This window comes from Betta splendens, chromosome 14, assembly GCF_900634795.4.
Source record: "Betta splendens chromosome 14, fBetSpl5.4, whole genome shotgun sequence".
Taxonomy (NCBI): Eukaryota; Metazoa; Chordata; class Actinopteri; order Anabantiformes; family Osphronemidae; genus Betta; species Betta splendens.
The window spans coordinates 13,585,712-13,607,343 of record NC_040894.2 but is presented as its reverse complement, the minus strand read 5'-3'; the positions used below and the strand labels follow the sequence as shown (position 1 = coordinate 13,607,343).

At 40.5% G+C, this 21,632-nt stretch overlaps 1 protein-coding gene across 2 annotated transcripts; it reads left to right on the top strand.

Annotated features, from left to right (window-relative positions):
• Nucleotides 1–10,461: 10,461 nt before the first annotated feature.
• On the top strand, nucleotides 10,462–19,547 carry LOC129602976 (uncharacterized). Of its 2 annotated transcripts, none has more exons than XM_055502158.1 (2): nucleotides 10,462–11,061; nucleotides 14,278–19,547. In XM_055502158.1, the coding sequence occupies exons 1-2, from the start codon at nucleotides 10,923–10,925 to the stop codon at nucleotides 15,078–15,080; spliced, it is 942 nt and encodes a 313-aa protein (XP_055358133.1). In that variant the 5' UTR covers nucleotides 10,462–10,922; the 3' UTR covers nucleotides 15,081–19,547. The 2 variants fall into 2 exon arrangements, with proteins under 2 accessions (XP_055358133.1, XP_055358132.1); XM_055502157.1 differs by having other exon boundaries at nucleotides 10,462–11,070.
• Nucleotides 19,548–21,632: the final 2,085 nt, after the last annotated feature.

Genomic DNA, 21,632 nt, shown 5'->3' with positions numbered 1-21,632 from the left:
TTTGATGGAAACCAATGCAGAAACAGTAAAACATCTTTTTGGAGCTTTTCAGGATATAGCAACACTAGTTTATCACAAGGCAAGTGTACCTGTGCTTTTATGGTGTATTGAGCTGTTTTAAAGTAGCCTGGCATCAAAAGATGACCAGTAGAGGCTGTTCTGATGGAAAGCAATGCAGAAATACTAAATCATCGTTTTTGAGATTTTCAGGACATAAGAACACTAGTTTAAACCTTGGCATCTGCAACTGTGCTTTTAGGGTGTATTGAGCTGTTCTAAAGTTGCCTGGTATCAGAACATGACCAGTAGAGGCTGTTCTCATAGAAACCAATGCAGAAACACTACAACATCGTTTTTGAGCTTGTCAGGACACAAGAACACTAGTTTAAACCACGGCAAGTGTAACTGTGCTTTTAGGGTGTATTGAGCTGTTTTAAAGTAACCTGGCATCACAACATGACCAGTACAAGCTGTTCTGATAGAAAGCAATGCAGATACACTAAAACATCGTTTTTGACCTTGTCAGGACACAAGAACACTAGTTTAAACCACGGCAAGTGTAACTGTGCTTTTATGGTGTATTGAGCTGTTTTAAAGTTGCCTGGCATCAGAACATGACCATCTTAAGCTGTATTGTTAGAAACCAATGCAGAAACAGTAAAACATCGTTTTTGAGCTTTTCAGGCTGTAGAAACACTAGTTTAAACCACGGCCTATGCAACAGTACATTTAGGATGCATTAGGCTGTTTGACAGTATTCTGGCATCAGAACATGACCAGTAAAGGCTGTTCTCATAGAAACCAATGCAGAAACACTACAACATCTTTTTTGAGCTTTTCAGGACATAGGAACACTAGTTTAAACCTTGTGCTTTTATGGTGTATTGAGCTGTTTTCAAGTTGTAGTTTAAACCACGGCCTATGCAACAGTACATTTAGGATGCATTAGGCTGGTTGACAGTATTCTGGCATCTGAACATGACCATTGGAGGCTGTTCTGCAGGAAACCAATGCAGAAACACTAAAACATCGTTTTTGAGCTTGTCAGGCCAAGAGAAAACTAGTTTAAACCTTGACATCTGCAACTGTGCTTTTAGGGTGTATTGAGCTGTTTTAAAGTTGCCTGGCATCAGAAAATGACCAGTAGAGGCTGTTCTCATAGAAACCAATGCAGAAACACTACAACATCGTTTTTGAGCTTTTCAGGTCATAAGAACACTAGTTTAAACTACGGCAAATGCAACTGTACATTTAGGATGCATTGAGCTGTTTTAAAGTAGCCTGGCATGAGAACATGACCATTACGAACTGTATACCTAAAAAGCAATGCAGAAACAGTAAAACATCGTTTTTGAGCTTTTTAGGACATAAGAACAGTAGTTTAAATCACGGCAAGTGTAACTGTGCTTTTAGGGTGTTTTAAGCTGTTTTAAAGTTGCCTGGTATCAGAACATGACCAGTAAAAGCTGTTCTCATAGAAACCAATGCAGAAACACTACAACATCTTTTTTGAGCTTTTCAGGACATAGAAACACTAGTTTAAACCACGGCAAGTGTAACTGTGCTTTTAGGGTGTATTGAGCTGTTTTAAAGTATCCTGGCATCACAACATGACCAGTACAGGCTGTTCTGATGGAAAGCAATGCAGAAACACTAAAACATCGTTCTTGAGCTTTTCAGGCTGTAGAAAGACTAGTTTAAACCACGGCCTATGCAACAGTACATTTAGGATGTATTAGGCTGTTTGACAGTATTCTGACATCAGAACATGACCATTGGAGGCTGTTTTGATGGAAACCAATGCAGAAACACTAAAACATTTTTTTGAGCTTTTCAGGATATAGGAACACTAGTTTAAACCACGGCAAGTGTAACTGTGCTTTTAGGGTGTATTGAGCTGTTTTAAAGTAACCTGGCATCAGAACATGACCAGTAGAGGCTGTTCTCATAGAAACCAATGCAGAAACACTACAACATCGTTTTTGAGCTTGTCAGGACATAAGAACACTAGTTTAAACCTTGGCATCTGCAACTGTGCTTTTAGGGTGTATTGAGCTGTTTTAAAGATGCCTGGCATAAAATCATGACCAGTACAGGCTGTTCTGATGGAAAGCAATGCAGAAACACTACAACATCGTTTTTGAGCTTTTCAGGATATAGGAACACTAGTTTAAACCACGGCAAGTGTAACTGTGCTTTTAGGGTGTATTGAGCTGTTTTAAAGTTGCCTGGCATCAGAACATAACCAGTAGAGGCTGTTCTCATAGAAACCAATGCAGAAACACTACAACATCGTTTTTGAGCTTTTCAGGTCATAAGAACACTAGTTTAAACTACGGCAAATGCAACTGTACATTTAGGATGCATTGAGCTGTTTTAAAGTAGCCTGGCATGAGAACATGACCATTACAAACTGTATACCTAAAAAGCAATGCAGAAACAGTAAAACATCGTTTTTGAGCTTTTTAGGACATAAGAACAGTAGTTTAAATCACGGCAAGTGTAACTGTGCTTTTAGGGTGTTTTAAGCTGTTTTAAAGTAGCCTGGCATCAAAAGATGACCAGTAGAGGCTGTTCTGATGGAAAGCAATGCAGAAATACTAAATCATCGTTTTTGAGATTTTCAGGACATAAGAACACTAGTTTAAACCTTGGCATCTGCAACTGTGCTTTTAGGGTGTATTGAGCTGTTTTAAAGTTGCCTGGTATCAGAACATGACCAGTAGAGGCTGTTCTCATAGAAACCAATGCAGAAACACTACAACATCGTTTTTGAGCTTGTCAGGACACAAGAACACTAGTTTAAACCACGGCAAGTGTAACTGTGCTTTTAGGGTGTATTGAGCTGTTTTAAAGTAACCTGGCATCACAACATGACCAGTACAAGCTGTTCTGATAGAAAGCAATGCAGATACACTAAAACATCGTTTTTGAGCTTGTCAGGACACAAGAACACTAGTTTAAACCACGGCAAGTGTAACTGTGCTTTTATGGTGTATTGAGCTGTTTTCAAGTTGTAGTTTAAACCACGGCCTATGCAACAGTACATTTAGGATGCATTAGGCTGGTTGACAGTATTCTGGCATCTGAACATGACCATTGGAGGCTGTTCTGCAGGAAACCAATGCAGAAACACTAAAACATCGTTTTTGAGCATGTCAGGCCAAGAGAAAACTAGTTTAAACCTTGACATCTGCAACTGTGCTTTTAGGGTGTATTGAGCTGTTTTAAAGATGCCTGGCATCAGAACATGACCATTGGAGGCTGTTCTGATGGAAAGCAATGCAGAAACACTACAACATCGTTTTTGAGCTTGTCAGGACACAAGAACACTAGTTTAAACCACGGCATATGCAACTGTACATTTAGGGTGTATTGAGCTGTTTTAAAGTAACCTGGCATCAAAACATGACCAGTAGAGGCTGTTCTCATAGAAACCAATGCAGAAACACTACAACATCTTTTTTGAGCTTTTCAGGACATAGGAACACTAGTTTAAACCTTGGCATCTGCAACTGTGCTTTTAGGGTGTATTGAGCTGTTTTAAAGTTGCCTGGTATCAGGACATGACCAGTAGAGGCTGTTCTCATAGAAACCAATGCAGAAACACTACAACATCGTTTTTGAGCTTGTCAGGACACAAGAACACTAGTTTAAACCACGGCAAGTGTAACTGTGCTTTTAGGGTGTATTGAGCTGTTTTAAAGTAACCTGGCATCACAACATGACCAGTACAAGCTGTTCTGATAGAAAGCAATGCAGATACACTAAAACATCGTTTTTGAGCTTGTCAGGACACAAGAACACTAGTTTAAACCATGGCAAGTGTAACTGTGCTTTTATGGTGTATTGAGCTGTTTTCAAGTTGTAGTTTAAACCACGGCCTATGCAACAGTACATTTAGGATGCATTAGGCTGGTTGACAGTATTCTGGCATCTGAACATGACCATTGGAGGCTGTTCTGCAGGAAACCAATGCAGAAACACTAAAACATCGTTTTTGAGCATGTCAGGCCAAGAGAAAACTAGTTTAAACCTTGACATCTGCAACTGTGCTTTTAGGGTGTATTGAGCTGTTTTAAAGATGCCTGGCATCAGAACATGACCATTGGAGGCTGTTCTGATGGAAAGCAATGCAGAAACACTACAACATCGTTTTTGAGCTTGTCAGGACACAAGAACACTAGTTTAAACCACGGCATATGCAACTGTACATTTAGGGTGTATTGAGCTGTTTTAAAGTAACCTGGCATCAAAACATGACCAGTAGAGGCTGTTCTCATAGAAACCAATGCAGAAACACTACAACATCTTTTTTGAGCTTTTCAGGACATAGGAACACTAGTTTAAACCTTGTGCTTTTATGGTGTATTGAGCTGTTTTAAAGTTGCCTGGCATCAGAACATGACCATCTTAAGCCGTAATGTTAGAAACCAATGCAGAAACAGTAAAACATCGTTTTTGAGCTTTTCAGGCTTTAGAAACACTAGTTTAAACCACGGCCTATGCAACAGTACATTTAGGATGCATTAGGCTGTTTGACAGTATTCTGGCATCAGAACATGACCATTGGAGGCTGTTCTGCAGGAAACCAATGCAGAAACACTAAAACATCGTTTTTGAGCTTGTCAGGACACAAGAACACTAGTTTAAACCACGGCAAGTGTAACTGTGCTTTTAGGGTGTATTGAGCTGTTTTAAAGTAACCCGGCATCAAAACATGACCAGTACATGCTGTTCTGATGGAAAGCAATGCAGAAACACTACAACATCGTTTTTGAGCTTTTCAGGCTTTAGAAACACTAGTTTAAACCACGGCCTTGGCAACAGTACATTTAGGATGCATTAGGCTGTTTGACAGTATTCTGACATCAGAACATGACCATTGGAGGCTGTTTTGATGGAAACCAATGCAGAAACACTAAAACATCTTTTTTGAGCTTTTCAGGATATAGGAACACTAGTTTAAACCTTGGCAAGTGTAATTGTGCTTTTAGGGTGTATTGAGCTCTTTTAAAGTTGCCTGGCATCAGAACATAACCAGTAGAGGCTGTTCTCATAGAAACCAATGCAGAAACACTACAACATCGTTTTTGAGCTTGTCAGGACATAAGAACACTAGTTTAAACCACGAAAAGTGTAACTGTGCTTTTAGGTTTGTATTGAGCTGTTTTAAAGTAACCTGGCATCACAACATGACCAGTACAGGCTGTTCTGATGGAAAGCAATGCAGAAACATTAAAACATCGTTTTTGAGCTTGTCAGGCCAAGAGAAAACTAGTTTAAACCTTGGCATCTGCAACTGTGCTTTTAGGGTGTATTGAGCTGTTTTAAAGATGCCTGGCATCAAATCATGACCAGTACAGGCTGTTCTGATGGAAAGCAATGCAGAAACACTACAACATCGTTTTTGAGCTTTTCAGGCTGTAGAAACACTAGTTTAAACCACGGCCTATGCAACAGTACATTTAGGATGCATTAGGCTGTTTTAAAGTAGCCTGGCATGAGAACATGACCATTACAAACTGTATACCTAAAAACCAATGCAGAAACAGTAAAACATCGTTTTTGAGCTTTTGAGATCATAAGAACACTTGTTTAAATCACGGCAAGTGTAACTGTACTTTTATGGTGTTTTAAGCTGTTTTAAAGTTGCCTGGCATCAGAACATGACCATTGGAGGCTGTTTGGATGGAAACCAATGCAGAAACACTACAACATCTTTTTTGAGCTTTTCAGGACATAGGAACACTAGTTTAAACCACGGCAAGTGTAACTGTGCTTTTATGGTGTATTGAGCTGTTTTAAAGTTCCCTGGCATCAGAACATGACCATCTTAAGCTGTATTGTTAGAAACCAATGCAGAAACAGTAAAACATCGTTTTTGAGCTTTTCAGGCTGTAGAAACACTAGTTTAAACCACGGCCTATGCAACAGTACATTTAGGATGCATTAGGCTGTTTGACAGTATTCTGGCATCAGAACATGACCATTGGAGGCTGTTCTGCAGGAAACCAATGCAGAAACACTAAAACATCGTTTTTGAGCATGTCAGGCCAAGAGAAAACTAGTTTAAACCTTGACATCTGCAACTGTGCTTTTAGGGTGTATTGAGCTGTTTTAAAGATGCCTGGCATCAGAACATGACCATTGGAGGCTGTTCTGATGGAAAGCAATGCAGAAACACTACAACATCGTTTTTGAGCTTGTCAGGACACAAGAACACTAGTTTAAACCACGGCATATGCAACTGTACATTTAGGGTGTATTGAGCTGTTTTAAAGTAACCTGGCATCAAAACATGACCAGTAGAGGCTGTTCTCATAGAAACCAATGCAGAAACACTACAACATCTTTTTTGAGCTTTTCAGGACATAGGAACACTAGTTTAAACCTTGTGCTTTTATGGTGTATTGAGCTGTTTTAAAGTTGCCTGGCATCAGAACATGACCATCTTAAGCTGTATTGTTAGAAACCAATGCAGAAACAGTAAAACATCGTTTTTGAGCTTTTCAGCCTGTAGAAACACTAGTTTAAACCACGGCCTATGCAACAGTACATTTAGGATGCATTAGGCTGTTTGACAGTATTCTGGCATCAGAACATGACCATTGGAGGCTGTTCTGCAGGAAACCAATGCAGAAACACTAAAACATCGTTTTTCAGCTTGTCAGGACACAAGAACAGTAGTTTAAACCACGGCAAGTGTAACTGTGCTTTTAGGGTGTATTGAGCTGTTTTAAAGTAACCCGGCATCAAAACATGACCAGTACATGCTGTTCTGATGGAAAGCAATGCAGAAACACTACAACATCGTTTTTGAGCTTTTCAGGCTTTAGAAACACTAGTTTAAACCACGGCCTTGGCAACAGTACATTTAGGATGCATTAGGCTGTTTGACAGTATTCTGACATCAGAACATGACCATTGGAGGCTGTTTTGATGGAAACCAATGCAGAAACACTAAAACATCTTTTTTGAGCTTTTCAGGATATAGGAACACTAGTTTAAACCTTGGCAAGTGTAATTGTGCTTTTAGGGTGTATTGAGCTCTTTTAAAGTTGCCTGGCATCAGAACATAACCAGTAGAGGCTGTTCTCATAGAAACCAATGCAGAAACACTACAACATCGTTTTTGAGCTTGTCAGGACATAAGAACACTAGTTTAAACCACGAAAAGTGTAACTGTGCTTTTAGGTTTGTATTGAGCTGTTTTAAAGTAACCTGGCATCACAACATGACCAGTACAGGCTGTTCTGATGGAAAGCAATGCAGAAACATTAAAACATCGTTTTTGAGCTTGTCAGGCCAAGAGAAAACTAGTTTAAACCTTGGCATCTGCAACTGTGCTTTTAGGGTGTATTGAGCTGTTTTAAAGATGCCTGGCATCAAATCATGACCAGTACAGGCTGTTCTGATGGAAAGCAATGCAGAAACACTACAACATTGTTTTTGAGCTTTTCAGGCTGTAGAAACACTAGTTTAAACCACGGCCTATGCAACAGTACATTTAGGATGCATTAGGCTGTTTTAAAGTAGCCTGGCATGAGAACATGACCATTACAAACTGTATACCTAAAAACCAATGCAGAAACAGTAAAACATCGTTTTTGAGCTTTTGAGATCATAAGAACACTTGTTTAAATCACGGCAAGTGTAACTGTACTTTTATGGTGTTTTAAGCTGTTTTAAAGTTGCCTGGCATCAGAACATGACCATTGGAGGCTGTTTGGATGGAAACCAATGCAGAAACACTACAACATCTTTTTTGAGCTTTTCAGGACATAGGAACACTAGTTTAAACCACGGCAAGTGTAACTGTGCTTTTATGGTGTATTGAGCTGTTTTAAAGTTCCCTGGCATCAGAACATGACCATCTTAAGCTGTATTGTTAGAAACCAATGCAGAAACAGTAAAACATCGTTTTTGAGCTTTTCAGGCTGTAGAAACACTAGTTTAAACCACGGCCTATGCAACAGTACATTTAGGATGCATTAGGCTGTTTGACAGTATTCTGGCATCAGAACATGACCATTGGAGGCTGTTCTGCAGGAAACAAATGCAGAAACACTAAAACATTGTTTTTGAGCTTGTCAGGCCAAGCGAAAACTAGTTTAAACCTTGGCATCTGCAACTGTGCTTTTAGGGTGTATTGAGCTGTTTTAAAGATGCCTGGCATCAAATCATGACCAGTACAGGCTGTTCTGATGGAAAGCAATGCAGAAACACTAAAACATTGTTTTTGAGCTTTTCAGGTCATAAGAACACTAGTTTAAACCACGGCATATGCAACTGTACATTTAGGATGCATGGAGCTGTTTTAAAGTAGCCTGGCATGAGAACATGACCATTACAAACTGTATACCTAAAAACCAATCAAACCAACCAAGCAATGCAGAAACACTACAACATCGTTTTTGAGCTTTTCAGATCATAAGAACACTAGTTTAAATCACGGCAAGTGTAACTGTGCTTTTAGGGTGTTTTAAGCTGTTTTAAAGTTGCCTGGCATCAGAACATGACCATCTTAAGCTGTATTGTCAGAAACCAATGCAGAAACAGTAAAACATCGTTTTTGAGCTTTTCAGGCTGTAGAAACACTAGTTTAAACCAAGGCCTATGGAACAATACATTTAGGATGCATTAGGCTGTTTGACAGTATTCTGGCATCAGAACATGACCATTGGAGGCTGTTCTGCAGGAAACCAATGCAGAAACACTACAACATTGTTTTTGAGCTTGTCAGGACACAAGAACACTAGTTTAAACCACGGCAAGTGTAACTGTGCTTTTAGGGTGTATTGAGCTGTTTTAAAGTAACCTGGCATCAAAACATGACCAGTACAAGCTGTTCTGATGGAAAGCAATGCAGAAACACTACAATATCGTTTTTGAGCTTGTCAGGACATAAGAACACTAGTTTAAACCACGGCATCTGCAACTGTGCTTTTAGGGTGTATTGAGCTGTTTTAAAGATGCCTGGCATCAAATCATGACCAGTACAGGCTGTTCTGATGGAAAGCAATGCAGAAACACTAAAACATTGTTTTTGAGCTTTTCAGGACATAAGAACAGTACTTTAAACCACAGCAAGTGTAACTGTGCTTTTAGGGTGTATTGAGCTGTTTTAAAGTAACCTGGCATCACAACATGACCAGTACAGGCTGTTCTGATGGAAAGCAATGCAGAAACACTAAAACATTGTTTTTGAGCTTTTCAGGTCATAAGAACACTAGTTTAAACCACGGCATATGCAACTGTACATTTGGGATGCATTGAGCTGTTTTAAAGTAGCCTGGCATGAGAACATGACCATTGGAGGCTGTTTTGATGGAAACCAATGCAGAAACACTAAAACATCGTTTTTGAGCTTGTCAGGCCAAGAGAAAACTAGTTTAAACCTTGGCATCTGCAACTGTGCTTTTAGGGTGTATTGAGCTGTTTTAAAGATGCCTGGCATCAAATCATGACAAGTACAGGCTGTTCTGATGGAAAGCAATGCAGAAACACTAAAACATTGTTTTTGAGCTTTTCAGGCTTTAGAAACACTAGTTTAAACCACGGCCTATGCAACAGTACATTTAGGATGCATTAGGCTGTTTGACAGTATTCTGGCATCAGAACATGACCATTGGAGGCTGTTCTGATGGAAAGCAATGCAGAAATACTAAATCATCGTTTTTGAGCTTTTCAGGACATAAGAACAGTAGTTTAAACCACGGCAAGTGTAACTGTGCTTTTAGGGTGTATTGAGCTGTTTTAAAGTTGCCTGGCATCAGAACATGACCAGTAGAGGCTGTTCTCATAGAAACCAATGCAGAAACACTACAACATCGTTTTTGAGCTTGTCAGGACATAAGAACACTAGTTTAAACCTTGGCATCTGCAACTGTGCTTTTATGGTGTATTGAGCTGTTTTAAAGATGCCTGGCATCAAATCATGACCAGTACAGGCTGTTCTGATGGAAAGCAATGCAGAAACACTAAAACATTGTTTTTGAGCTTTTCAGGTCATAAGAACACTAGTTTAAACCACGGCATATGCAACTGTACATTTAGGATGCATGGAGCTGTTTTAAAGTAGCCTGGCATGAGAACATGACCATTACAAACTGTATACCTAAAAACCAATGCAGAAACAGTAAAACATCGTTTTTGAGCTTTTCAGATCACAAGAACACTAGTTTAAATCACGGCAAGTGTAACTGTGCTTTTAGGGTGTTTTAAGCTGTTTTAAAGTTGCCTGGCATCAGAACATGACCATCTTAAGCTGTATTGTCAGAAACCAATGCAGAAACAGTAAAACATCGTTTTTGAGCTTTTCAGGCTGTAGAAACACTAGTTTAAACCAAGGCCTATGGAACAATACATTTAGGATGCATTAGGCTGTTTGACAGTATTCTGGCATCAGAACATGACCATTGGAGGCTGTTCTGCAGGAAACCAATGCAGAAACTGTAGTATATTTATGTATCATATCATATATTATTATATAGGTAGTGAACAATCTGTTCGGGTCAGGTTAAGATGCAGTGACTGTTCCTCAACCCTTGCAGTTTTGCAGGGTCGTTGTCTGGGGAGCATCTGGGATAGACTCCAGGAAACAGACATTTACATTTACTTTTAGCAGTAAAATTGATCATTGCTTATGAGAGAAGTACAGAGAGTAGATGGGTTCGTGTGAGGTGGGGTGAAAGAGTTTGCTTAAACTGGGTTCGTAGAATCTGGGTTCGCAGAATCTGTTGCGTAAACTGTTTATTCGAGCTGTTCCCAAGGAAATATTCAAAATGTCACGCCGACCTGGGAAAGGAACTGGGAGGTTGATGGTGGGCCAGATGAAGCTGGAGCTGGACAGATAACACGGCCCAGCGCCAGGACTTTCCAAGTAGCCGAGAAAAACATCTACACGTCCTTATTTGGACATGTGGAAAGATTTTAGGTGGTGGTTAAAAGCAGGCCTTCGCAGGCTGGGGTTTTTCAGAGCGCTTCGCAGAGGGTCCGCTGGTAGCACACAGCGGACCTTTTCCGACCTCTCGGTTCTCTCTGCAGAGGAACAAGCAGGTGAATTCGGTCTCTGCCTCTCTTGTTATTACTCTTTTGTAATCATTATATGATTGTTTTAATTTGTCATGTATAATAAATTTGTATGCTATTGATTTAAACTTCAAAGTTGAGTTCTTGTGAAATCTCTGTCGTGGTTGAGAATAGAAATACACGACAGAAAATGGCGTCACGACAAAGGCAAGAAAGCCGGGTCTGAAGCCGACAGGTGCCCGACTGCACCCAGCCCGAGACGACTCGTCACTGGTGGCCACAGGTGAGATGCGCTTAAAGCTCTTACATGACGATTCTCTGTGTTGGGGGCAGTGTGGGCAAATGTTGGTTACATTAGAAGATTCTAAATTCTGATTCGGCTATTTCTAGAAAACAATCTGTGTGGGAATAAGCAGAGAGAGGCAGTGGAGAATTTGCTTGTATAATTTGCTGTATATAAATATAACTAACCAACTGCTTATTTGTGTGCTGTACTTTGCTTTTATGGTGGGGAAATAGAAAATGACATGGCCTATTGACCTCTAAATGTTGACTTACATGTTAGCTCTTTGACAGACGACGTTGGGAGATTCTAAATCAAGGGCTTATATAGTCTGTATGTGGCTAAAATAAATTTAAGGCTGTGTAAGTACGGTAACTGACGTTGGAAGTGCAGGCCCAAGAAAAAGAACCCAAATTGGCAACATATACTAAACACCTTTTTGTAAGTTGGACACTCTCTACTTACCATTTTATAGTTCGGGACTGAAAAATATTTATTCAAGTGGTTCTAAAATTAAGGTGAGGATTAGTAACAGCGTCAGATTACGGTGCGGCCTCAGTGCTCAGTTTAGTGAACCGAAAAGCCGACTTTTACTCACCAAATTAGACCAAATTTATATATATATATATATACATATATATACATATATATATATATATGCTTATATATTTAAGGCACTGTAGGTTTATGTGCGTATGAGGAGACCTACATTAAGCTTGGGACTGATCAATCCAAGTGTAGATTTTCTCATGAGTTGTGAGGCCTGAGAAACATAGGGAAATCAGTAAAAGCGCTTTCTGTGATATGCGTATGAAGTGTGCTGGCAATAGTGTATGAAGTTTAATCAAGTGTGTATTTGTGTATTTGTGTATATACGTATGTAAAGTTAAACGGCGTAATAGTTGCTTGTTGCTGAGTTAAATTTGAAGTAGGCTGGGTTGACAGCGGCTCCTCTACTCCTCCGGTGCAGAGGGAGTGTGTGTGTGTGTGAGGGAGAGAGGAAAAGAGAGCAGGAGGGCGGGGGAGTGAGTGTGTGTGTGTGTGGACTAGACAGAGATCCCCGCTCCTCATACGTGTGTTTTCAGATAGTTGGGGGGAGACGTTGGCTTGGTGCCAGGTGGCGACACAAAGTTGGGTTTTAATTTTTGTTGTTGTTTAATACTTTAACATTTTTGATTGTCCTATATGGTGTTCACTTTTCTTTGTAATTTAATAATCATTTTGACGTAATCTGAGTATTTTAGTGCATTTTTTGTGACAACGTGTCCGCTCTGTGGTTGGGAGTGGTCAAGCTGGTCACGGTGTGTAAAGACCGCGGCTGCTTTGTTTATTAAAAAATAAAAGAGGGGGGAGTTGTGAATTGAGGCGCGGTCTCTGAATTGGGTGTGGAGGCGTCAGCCGTGTGCCTCTTCTGTTGTTTACGCTCCAGAGAGAGAGAAGAGTGTGTGTGTACTGTATGTGTTTTACTGCTCAGAGCATTAAGTTCAAGGGTGTGTGTGTGAGTCTGCATTGGAGAGACATAGACACATAGTTGGCAGACTGAAGTAAAGCCTTATTCTTGCTCCTATTATTACTATTATTGTAACGGACAGCAGATAAAGTTCAAAACGTTTACTACGTCGTTTGAAGAGGAAGGAATTTTACAGTAACGCTAACGCTTGTAAATTGGCTCAGAGCCGTCAGCCGTGTGCTTCTCTAACAGCAGAATCAGACTGGAAGTACAAAGACAAACAGAGTACTTACGAGCCTCCATCAGTCTGAGGCTCCGCCTCACCCCTCCCCTGAGTTTTCACCAACTTTTCAGATCAGATGTATGTATGTATAGACTATTAGTGCCTAGTTAGTATTAGGTGAGAATAAATGTTAGTAATACACTAGGTGAGAATAGAACCACAAGAAGGGGTTTATGCGACGTACATGCTAGTGTACTAGTAGTGGTCTGCAGTGTGTTGGCTATACTTTCTGTCAGTGTGTATTGGTGGGATTTAGCTTCTATTTTTTAATTTTCAGTTTCCATTTTTGTCTGGTTCTAGGTTAACTAGGTTATTTGGGCAAAGTTAATAAACATTCCTCCATTTATATCAAAGGTCCTTCTTTGCTTACGCGGCTGTAGCAGCTGCATTCCCATGAGCAAGACCACCATTTGTGACCTAATGTGGGTTAGGCACAGCCTGTGACATCACTATCACGTTAAATCAAGTGTTTCAATTACGCTGATTTTGTATAAACCTAGTAATATAAACAAAGCACATGATCAGCTCCAATAAGATGCTTATAATTTTTCTTCAGCAGTTGCTCGGAAGCGGGCGTTTCTGCAGTGGTTTGGTTTATCTTTGCATCAGACTTACTCTTTTATTCAGAACAAATCAAAACTCATCAGCTCAACAGTCACTAGGAATGATTATCGGGCCAGTTGCTTAAAACAGAGGTAAAACCAAGATACCCAGAAAGGAAGAGCGTCTAATTACAATTTAACTGGTTACTATTTATGTTGCTTTTCACTAACTATGGGTTGTAAAGACAGGGAACTTACTTCAGTTATGAACACTGATTGAGATTAGTTCAGTTACAAGTATAATTAGGTGTAATTAGGGGTTGAAATCATATCTTCAGTAAAGATACATATTTAATAATGAGATCTGTGGATGGGAACATGTCTCCAGTCGAGGTGTTGATGAAGGAAACTCAGAAATGCTCAGACAAATGGAGCAAGCGGACACATGAATCTACGTCGCCCTGGCCGTCAGAGGGGACATTTGATCTGAGGCAGTGTGCAGAGATGCAGGGTTTTATAAAAACCTATAAGATAAAAGACAAATCTGTAAAGCGAGGCCTTAAACGGGAAAGAGAAAATGCAGTGTTGCAATTGTTTATCAACTGTGCAAAAACGATGAGCAAAAAGACGACTCAATGTGGTGATAATCAATTTAATCAGATCTCTATAATTAAGTCTCTTTCAGATGCGTCCCAGATGGATGCAGAAGAAACAAAACCATTACGGACAAAGAAGCCAGTTCACCCTGTAGCTGATCTAGAAGGGACAGACAGGGCAGTGGAAAGGGATGAGTTGTTAGAACTGCCCGACATTTATTTGAACACAGAGAAAATCTCAATTGGAAATTCTCGCAGTGAAAGTGATCTGCGTGACAGAGCAGTTAGATCACTGTGGGCTGAGTCAGATGAGGAATCAGTGTGTGTGGGTGATGAACGGGTAAATGAGGTTTCTGATGGACTTCCTCTGCTGGTCGAAGAGGCAAAGCGTCAAAATCTGCCCTGGCCTTCAAGACCAGATCAGAATGATCTGACTGACACTGTGGGACTTTGCAACTTGTCACTAGAACAAATAACTGAGCATGTGATTCATGCTGTTGAGCTGCGTCAGAAGCAGGCAAAGGAGGCAGTGAAAGAAGCAACACGCCAGCAGCAGCGAAAAGAGGGGGAGAAAAGAGAGAGGAGGATGGTGTCTGCTCAACCAGCCAGCGTGCCTCAGACCCCACCTACACCACCAGGCATGGCCACACCTCAGGTGATGTACATTCTACCAGGAGGGTGGACAAGACGACCTCCTATAAGGAGAGGAGGGTTCCCTGCAGACAAAGGCAGAGGAGCAGGAGGCAGCCACAGAGGAGGCGTGAGATGCTACTGCTGTGGGAAGACTGGTCACGTAAGAAGCCATTGCTTTGATTGGCTACGAGGCTCACGAGGAGTGCCCAGACCAAAGGGGTCCGCTGATCAATGTGGAGTCCACTCAACTGGGTACTAGAGAGGACCAGACACCTGCAGGATTCATGAACTTTGTTGATGGGCTCCATCAAAAGCCAAAAAGCCAGATGCCTCTGAATCTGTGACTTCACCTTGATGCACACTTTAGTACTTTGAGACTCAGACAAATATCTAAAATTGGGAAACAAAATAAACAAGTCGGGCTGGTCAAAATAGCTCAGTCCTTAAACCTGCCAAAAGAGTCAAAAATTAAAAAATATGCCGATTTTACTAGGCAAGGGAAAGACAAAGGTATAGAGAATATTTCAAGATAAAGTTCCCAATTCAATCACTCTGCTGACAAATGCTCCATCTGATGCTCAGTGGTTGACGGTGTTAAAAACAATGTGAATGTGAAGTATGTGGATGAAGACACTGTGTGCACCAGACTTTGAGACATGCCTCAGTCCATCTCTCCAACTAACACTAACTGTAGACAGTTGTCTCATGGTATTGGTAAAGACTCATTCACATTAGTGAGGTAAGAAAGTTTCACTAGACAAGCCTCAACACTGTAGGAAGTGCCTCCCACATACCATAAAGTGAGTGAAGTATCTGAGGAGGTCAATCAGCTAAAAAGGGAATTTGAGGAGAGTGTAAATGTTTCCATCATACAGTAAACAGCAGTTTGATCCCTACAGTACGTAAGCTAGCATACGCATCATGCTTTCATGTGTTACAGAAAACATCAAACTTTACAGTGACTAAAACCAGACGTGCATTTTACTGCTACTGTGCCAGTTCTCCAATAGACAGAAAAACCAAACCATTCAGAACCTGCAAGGTGTAACTGTTGCAACAATGCTTAGCCTTCTATAGTACTGTATTGTAATGCTACGGATTGTGGTGCTGCAAGCAGCTACTGTTCACTAAACTACACTTAGTATTTGCACAGTCCGTCTACTGTTTAAGTGGGGCTGCAGTTTTAATGATCGCCTTGACATGTTTTGATGAGGTTCCACTTAGTTCTTATCATCACTATCATTAATATATTCCAACAGAGCAGAAGACACATTTAGCAAATGTGTAAACCAGGTCTCAGTTCATTTTTTCTTTCCATCCTTTTGCTAAACAGTTAACATAGATGTCATCAGTCTGCAGGCCTTAAACAAGTGTGACAGGGCTGTGGTGTTCTTTACGGCATAGAAGGAGGAGGTCTGGGGAAGAGACTGAGCAGCAACAGTGATGGTGCTTTATCCTCCAAGAGGGGTGACTGTATGTGGGTTTATATGGACTTTCTTTAATAGCTTACAATACTTCAATTATCGTCCACAGCTATTTTGTTATCACTACAAACTCTGACAGTCACAGGGGAATTATAATTAGATGTAACAATAATTGTGGGGTTGTTTGAATTTCTAGGGTATAGCTTTGCATTTCCAACAGTTAACTAGGTTGTGTTATGTCCATGTGTCATTTCTGATAGTTTGTGAGGATTCAGCTTATTTAGTCTTTACGTTAATTTTGTCATAAAGTCACTTAATGCATGCATCCGCAATGCGTCTTGAATTTAAAAAGGTTTCCTACAACGCAATGATTCTGTGTTCATAATGAGATTAGTTCGTGTTGATGTTATAGTTATTAAGGTCTAAACATGAGGAACATAAGGTCTTGTTTCTCCTATTGACATTGTCCTTAAGTTCACTCAGTTTATTCAGGGATTGATGATGATCCCTGGTAAGGATAAATATGTAGGATAAATAAGAGTAGGAAATTACTTTTAAGGGTTTTGCTAGTGTTCTTTTATCCATCCATCTTAATTAATGATTTAATCGGCTTCAAATTCAATTGACAGTTATCTGTCTATTGAGGGGGGAAAATGTATTGTAAAAAATTGTTTTGATTATTGCTTTATGACGGTCCTTAGTAACTGGGGAACTTGTGTGGGTGGCATCTGCTGTGAGAATGGACTATTCTGTTTCTGTTGTGTTTTATCCCAAGTTGGTGAACTTAATCCATGGGGGAAAGGTTGTGGTCGAGTTGGCACAAAATTTGATTTGTTATATACTGTAAATAGCTTACGCTATAGAGGAGTATGATCTTACAGCGGGACTCATTGTGGAGTGATAGGAAAAGTGACAGGAGCAGGGTATGTCAGGAAGGAAAGGAGTTAAGGGAAGTCGAAGAGTGAATGAAAAGGGAAGTGTAAATGTGATAATGACAATAGAGGGATGAAAAAGTACTGTGAACATTGCATTTCAGTGTGTAGCTTGTAAAAATATGCCGAACGCATAGACTAACATTGCACGAAGCTTTGCTTGACGAAATGGTGTTTAATGCATCAACCAAGTTTCTATGTGAAACAGATGATTAATATACGCAGGAAAGCTGTGTTGTTCCATTGCAGGAAAGAAGAGGACAAAGAAGATCAAACTCCGGATCACTGATGGGCCCTGAGTGACACTGCTGACTCATTTAGCAGAACAAGGTCACAGGCTAGCCTTTCTAAATTATAGTTCTCATAGAGCAAGAGTCACTCTCTTAGCTCACGTGCACGACAAAAACCCTGAGCTCATGACATGACTGACTGATACTGTATATGCTCTGCGGACTGACTATGACATATGTCGATGATGTTTCTTGTTGTTGATTTTATATAATGAGGGTTTAACAATTTTCATTCTGCATCTCAGTGTGTTGTTGTCCACAGGAAGCTCACATTAACAACTTCAACCCTTCCCTCTACACAGAGCAGCAATGGAGAAAATGTGTCAACTAATTTTCTAAACTAATTTTTTTCCCTAACCAACTTCTCTCCTACTCTTAACCTCCATCCACAGGTTACTTCAGTATCAGAGGAGGGTGTGTCTTATGATCTGCTACAACTGTGGGTTTTTATATTCTCTGATCTTTTGATTTCTATAGCGACGACTTGGAACAAAAAGCAAACTATATGTTCTATTCAGTCTAACCCTAACCCTAGCTCTGTAGGATGGTTTATGCTGCACTATAGTGCAGATCTTTCTGCCTCTCAGCTATCAGCTCTCAGGTCACAGATGGAGCACCAGTCTGAGGGGGACAGAGGATGGTGCAGCAGAAGTGTGCTGGAACCCTGGACAGTCGGGAAACAAGGGACTCTGTGTTCAACGTGAAGGCAAGCTGGGCCAACTGGGTCGCTAGCAGAAAGGCAGGGCATCAGATGAGGTTCCTAGGACAACGCAGAGGGTGCAGTGCCACAGCTTCCAGTACAACTGTGACGGACGAAGGAGGAGTCGATGGAGCCGAAGGAGCTGATGGAGAGTCCAATATATTGCAATTCCAGCTACATCAACAATCCTCACCCACCTAATATTGTGGGGCTGTGCTGACCAACACGGCTACTGGGTGTGGGCGGAGCACCGCCCTTAGCTGCATCCTTGATATACACTGATGTTTGAATTTGCCCGTGCATGAGCTGAATTGCAGATACTGGACGAAGTGAGAGCACAGACCTTCATGATTAACTGTGGTCGGTGTGGAGTCTGTGAAGAATCTGTTGTGATAAAGAGGACACTTATGTAGAATGAAAACTGTGAGGGTTGTTACTGAATGTACTTGTTTACAGGCAGCGTGGAAGGATCACCTGTTGGAGCTGAAAGAAGAGCTTAGGTGTTCTATTCACCACAGATTTTGTGAATCTTTAACTTTGCTTTTTCATCTTAATGTTGAAGTTCATGTCTATTTAATATAATGCAGTATGATGAGTCAAAGAGGAGCTTTCTTGGCCGCTCGCTTTCAAGATTGATGGGCATTAAAATGCCCATGAGGAGGGGATTTGTAGTATATTTATGTATCATATCATATATTATTATATAGGTAGTGAACAATCTGTTCGGGTCAGGTTAAGATGCAGTGACTGTTCCTCAACCCTTGCAGTTTTGCAGGGTCGTTGTCTGGGGAGCATCTGGGATAGACTCCAGGAAACAGACATTTACATTTACTTTTAGCAGTAAAATTGATCATTGCTTATGAGAGAAGTACAGAGAGTAGATGGGTTCGTGTGAGGTGGGGTGAAAGAGTTTGCTTAAACTGGGTTCGTAGAATCTGGGTTCGCAGAATCTGTTGCGTAAACTGTTTATTCGAGCTGTTCCCAAGGAAATATTCAAAATGTCACGCCGACCTGGGAAAGGAACTGGGAGGTTGATGGTGGGCCAGATGAAGCTGGAGCTGGACAGATAACACGGCCCAGCGCCAGGACTTTCCAAGTAGCCGAGAAAAACATCTACACGTCCTTATTTGGACATGTGGAAAGATTTTAGGTGGTGGTTAAAAGCAGGCCTTCGCAGGCTGGGGTTTTTCAGAGCGCTTCGCAGAGGGTCCGCTGGTAGCACACAGCGGACCTTTTCCGACCTCTCGGTTCTCTCTGCAGAGGAACAAGCAGGTGAATTCGGTCTCTGCCTCTCTTGTTATTACTCTTTTGTAATCATTATATGATTGTTTTAATTTGTCATGTATAATAAATTTGTATGCTATTGATTTAAACTTCAAAGTTGAGTTCTTGTGAAATCTCTGTCGTGGTTGAGAATAGAAATACACGACAAAACACTACAACATTGTTTTTGAGCTTGTCAGGACACAAGAACACTAGTTTAAACCACGGCAAGTGTAACTGTGCTTTTAGGGTGTATTGAGCTGTTTTAAAGTAACCTGGCATCAAAACATGACCAGTACAAGCTGTTCTGATGGAAAGCAATGCAGAAACACTACAATATCGTTTTTGAGCTTGTCAGGACATAAGAACACTAGTTTAAACCACGGCATCTGCAACTGTGCTTTTAGGGTGTATTGAGCTGTTTTAAAGATGCCTGGCATCAAATCATGACCAGTACAGGCTGTTCTGATGGAAAGCAATGCAGAAACACTAAAACATTGTTTTTGAGCTTTTCAGGACATAAGAACAGTACTTTAAACCACAGCAAGTGTAACTGTGCTTTTAGGGTGTATTGAGCTGTTTTAAAGTAACCTGGCATCACAACATGACCAGTACAGGCTGTTCTGATGGAAAGCAATGCAGAAACGCTAAAACATTGTTTTTGAGCTTTTCAGGTCATAAGAACACTAGTTTAAACCACGGCATATGCAACTGTACATTTGGGATGCATTGAGCTGTTTTAAAGTAGCCTGGCATGAGAACATGACCATTGGAGGCTGTTTTGATGGAAACCAATGCAGAAACACTAAAACATCGTTTTTGAGCTTGTCAGGCCAAGAGAAAACTAGTTTAAACCTTGGCTTCTGCAACTGTGCTTTTAGGGTGTATTGAGCTGTTTTAAAGATGCCTGGCATCAAATCATGACAAGTACAGGCTGTTCTGATGGAAAGCAATGCAGAAACACTAAAACATTGTTTTTGAGCTTTTCAGGCTTTAGAAACACTAGTTTAAACCACGGCCTATGCAACAGTACATTTAGGATGCATTAGGCTGTTTGACAGTATTCTGGCATCAGAACATGACCATTGGAGGCTGTTCTGATGGAAAGCAATGCAGAAATACTAAATCATCGTTTTTGAGCTTTTCAGGACATAAGAACAGTAGTTTAAACCACGGCAAGTGTAACTGTGCTTTTAGGGTGTATTGAGCTGTTTTAAAGTTGCCTGGCATCAGAACATGACCAGTAGAGGCTGTTCTCATAGAAACCAATGCAGAAACACTACAACATCGTTTTTGAGCTTGTCAGGACATAAGAACACTAGTTTAAACCTTGGCATCTGAAACTGTGCTTTTATGGTGTATTGAGCTGTTTTAAAGATGCCTGGCATCAAATCATGACCAGTACAGGCTGTTCTGATGGAAAGCAATGCAGAAACACTAAAACATTGTTTTTGAGCTTTTCAGGACATAAGAACAGTAGTTTAAACCACGGCAAGTGTAACTGTGCTTTTAGGGTGGATTCAGCTGTTTTAAAGTTGCCTGGCATCAGAACATGACCAGTAGAGGCTGTTCTCATAGAAACCAATGCAGAAACACTACAACATCGTTTTTGAGCTTGTCAGGACATAAGAACACTAGTTTAAACCACGGCAAGTGTAACTGTGCTTTTAGGGTGTATTGAGCTGTTTTAAAGTAACCTGGCATCACAACATGACCAGTACAGGCTGTTCTGATGGAAAGCAATGCAGAAACACTAAAACATTGTTTTTGAGCTTTTCAGGTCATAAGAACACTAGTTTAAACCACGGCATATGCAACTGTACATTTAGGATGCATTGAGCTGTTTTAAAGTAGCCTGGCATGAGAACATGACCATTACAAACTGTATACCTAAAAACCAATGCAGAAACAGTAAAACATCGTTTTTGAGCTTTTTAGGACATAAGAACACTAGTTTAAATCACAGCAAGTGTAACTGTGCTTTTAGGGTGTTTTACGCTGTTTTAAAGTTGCCTGGCATCAGAACATGACCATCTTAAGCTGTATTGTTAGAAACCAATGCAGAAACAGTAAAACATCGTTTTTGAGCTTTTCAGGCTGTAGAAACACTAGTTTAAACCAAGGCCTATGGAACAATACATTTAGGATGCATTAGGCTGTTTGACAGTATTCTGGCATCAGAACATGACCATTGGAGGCTGT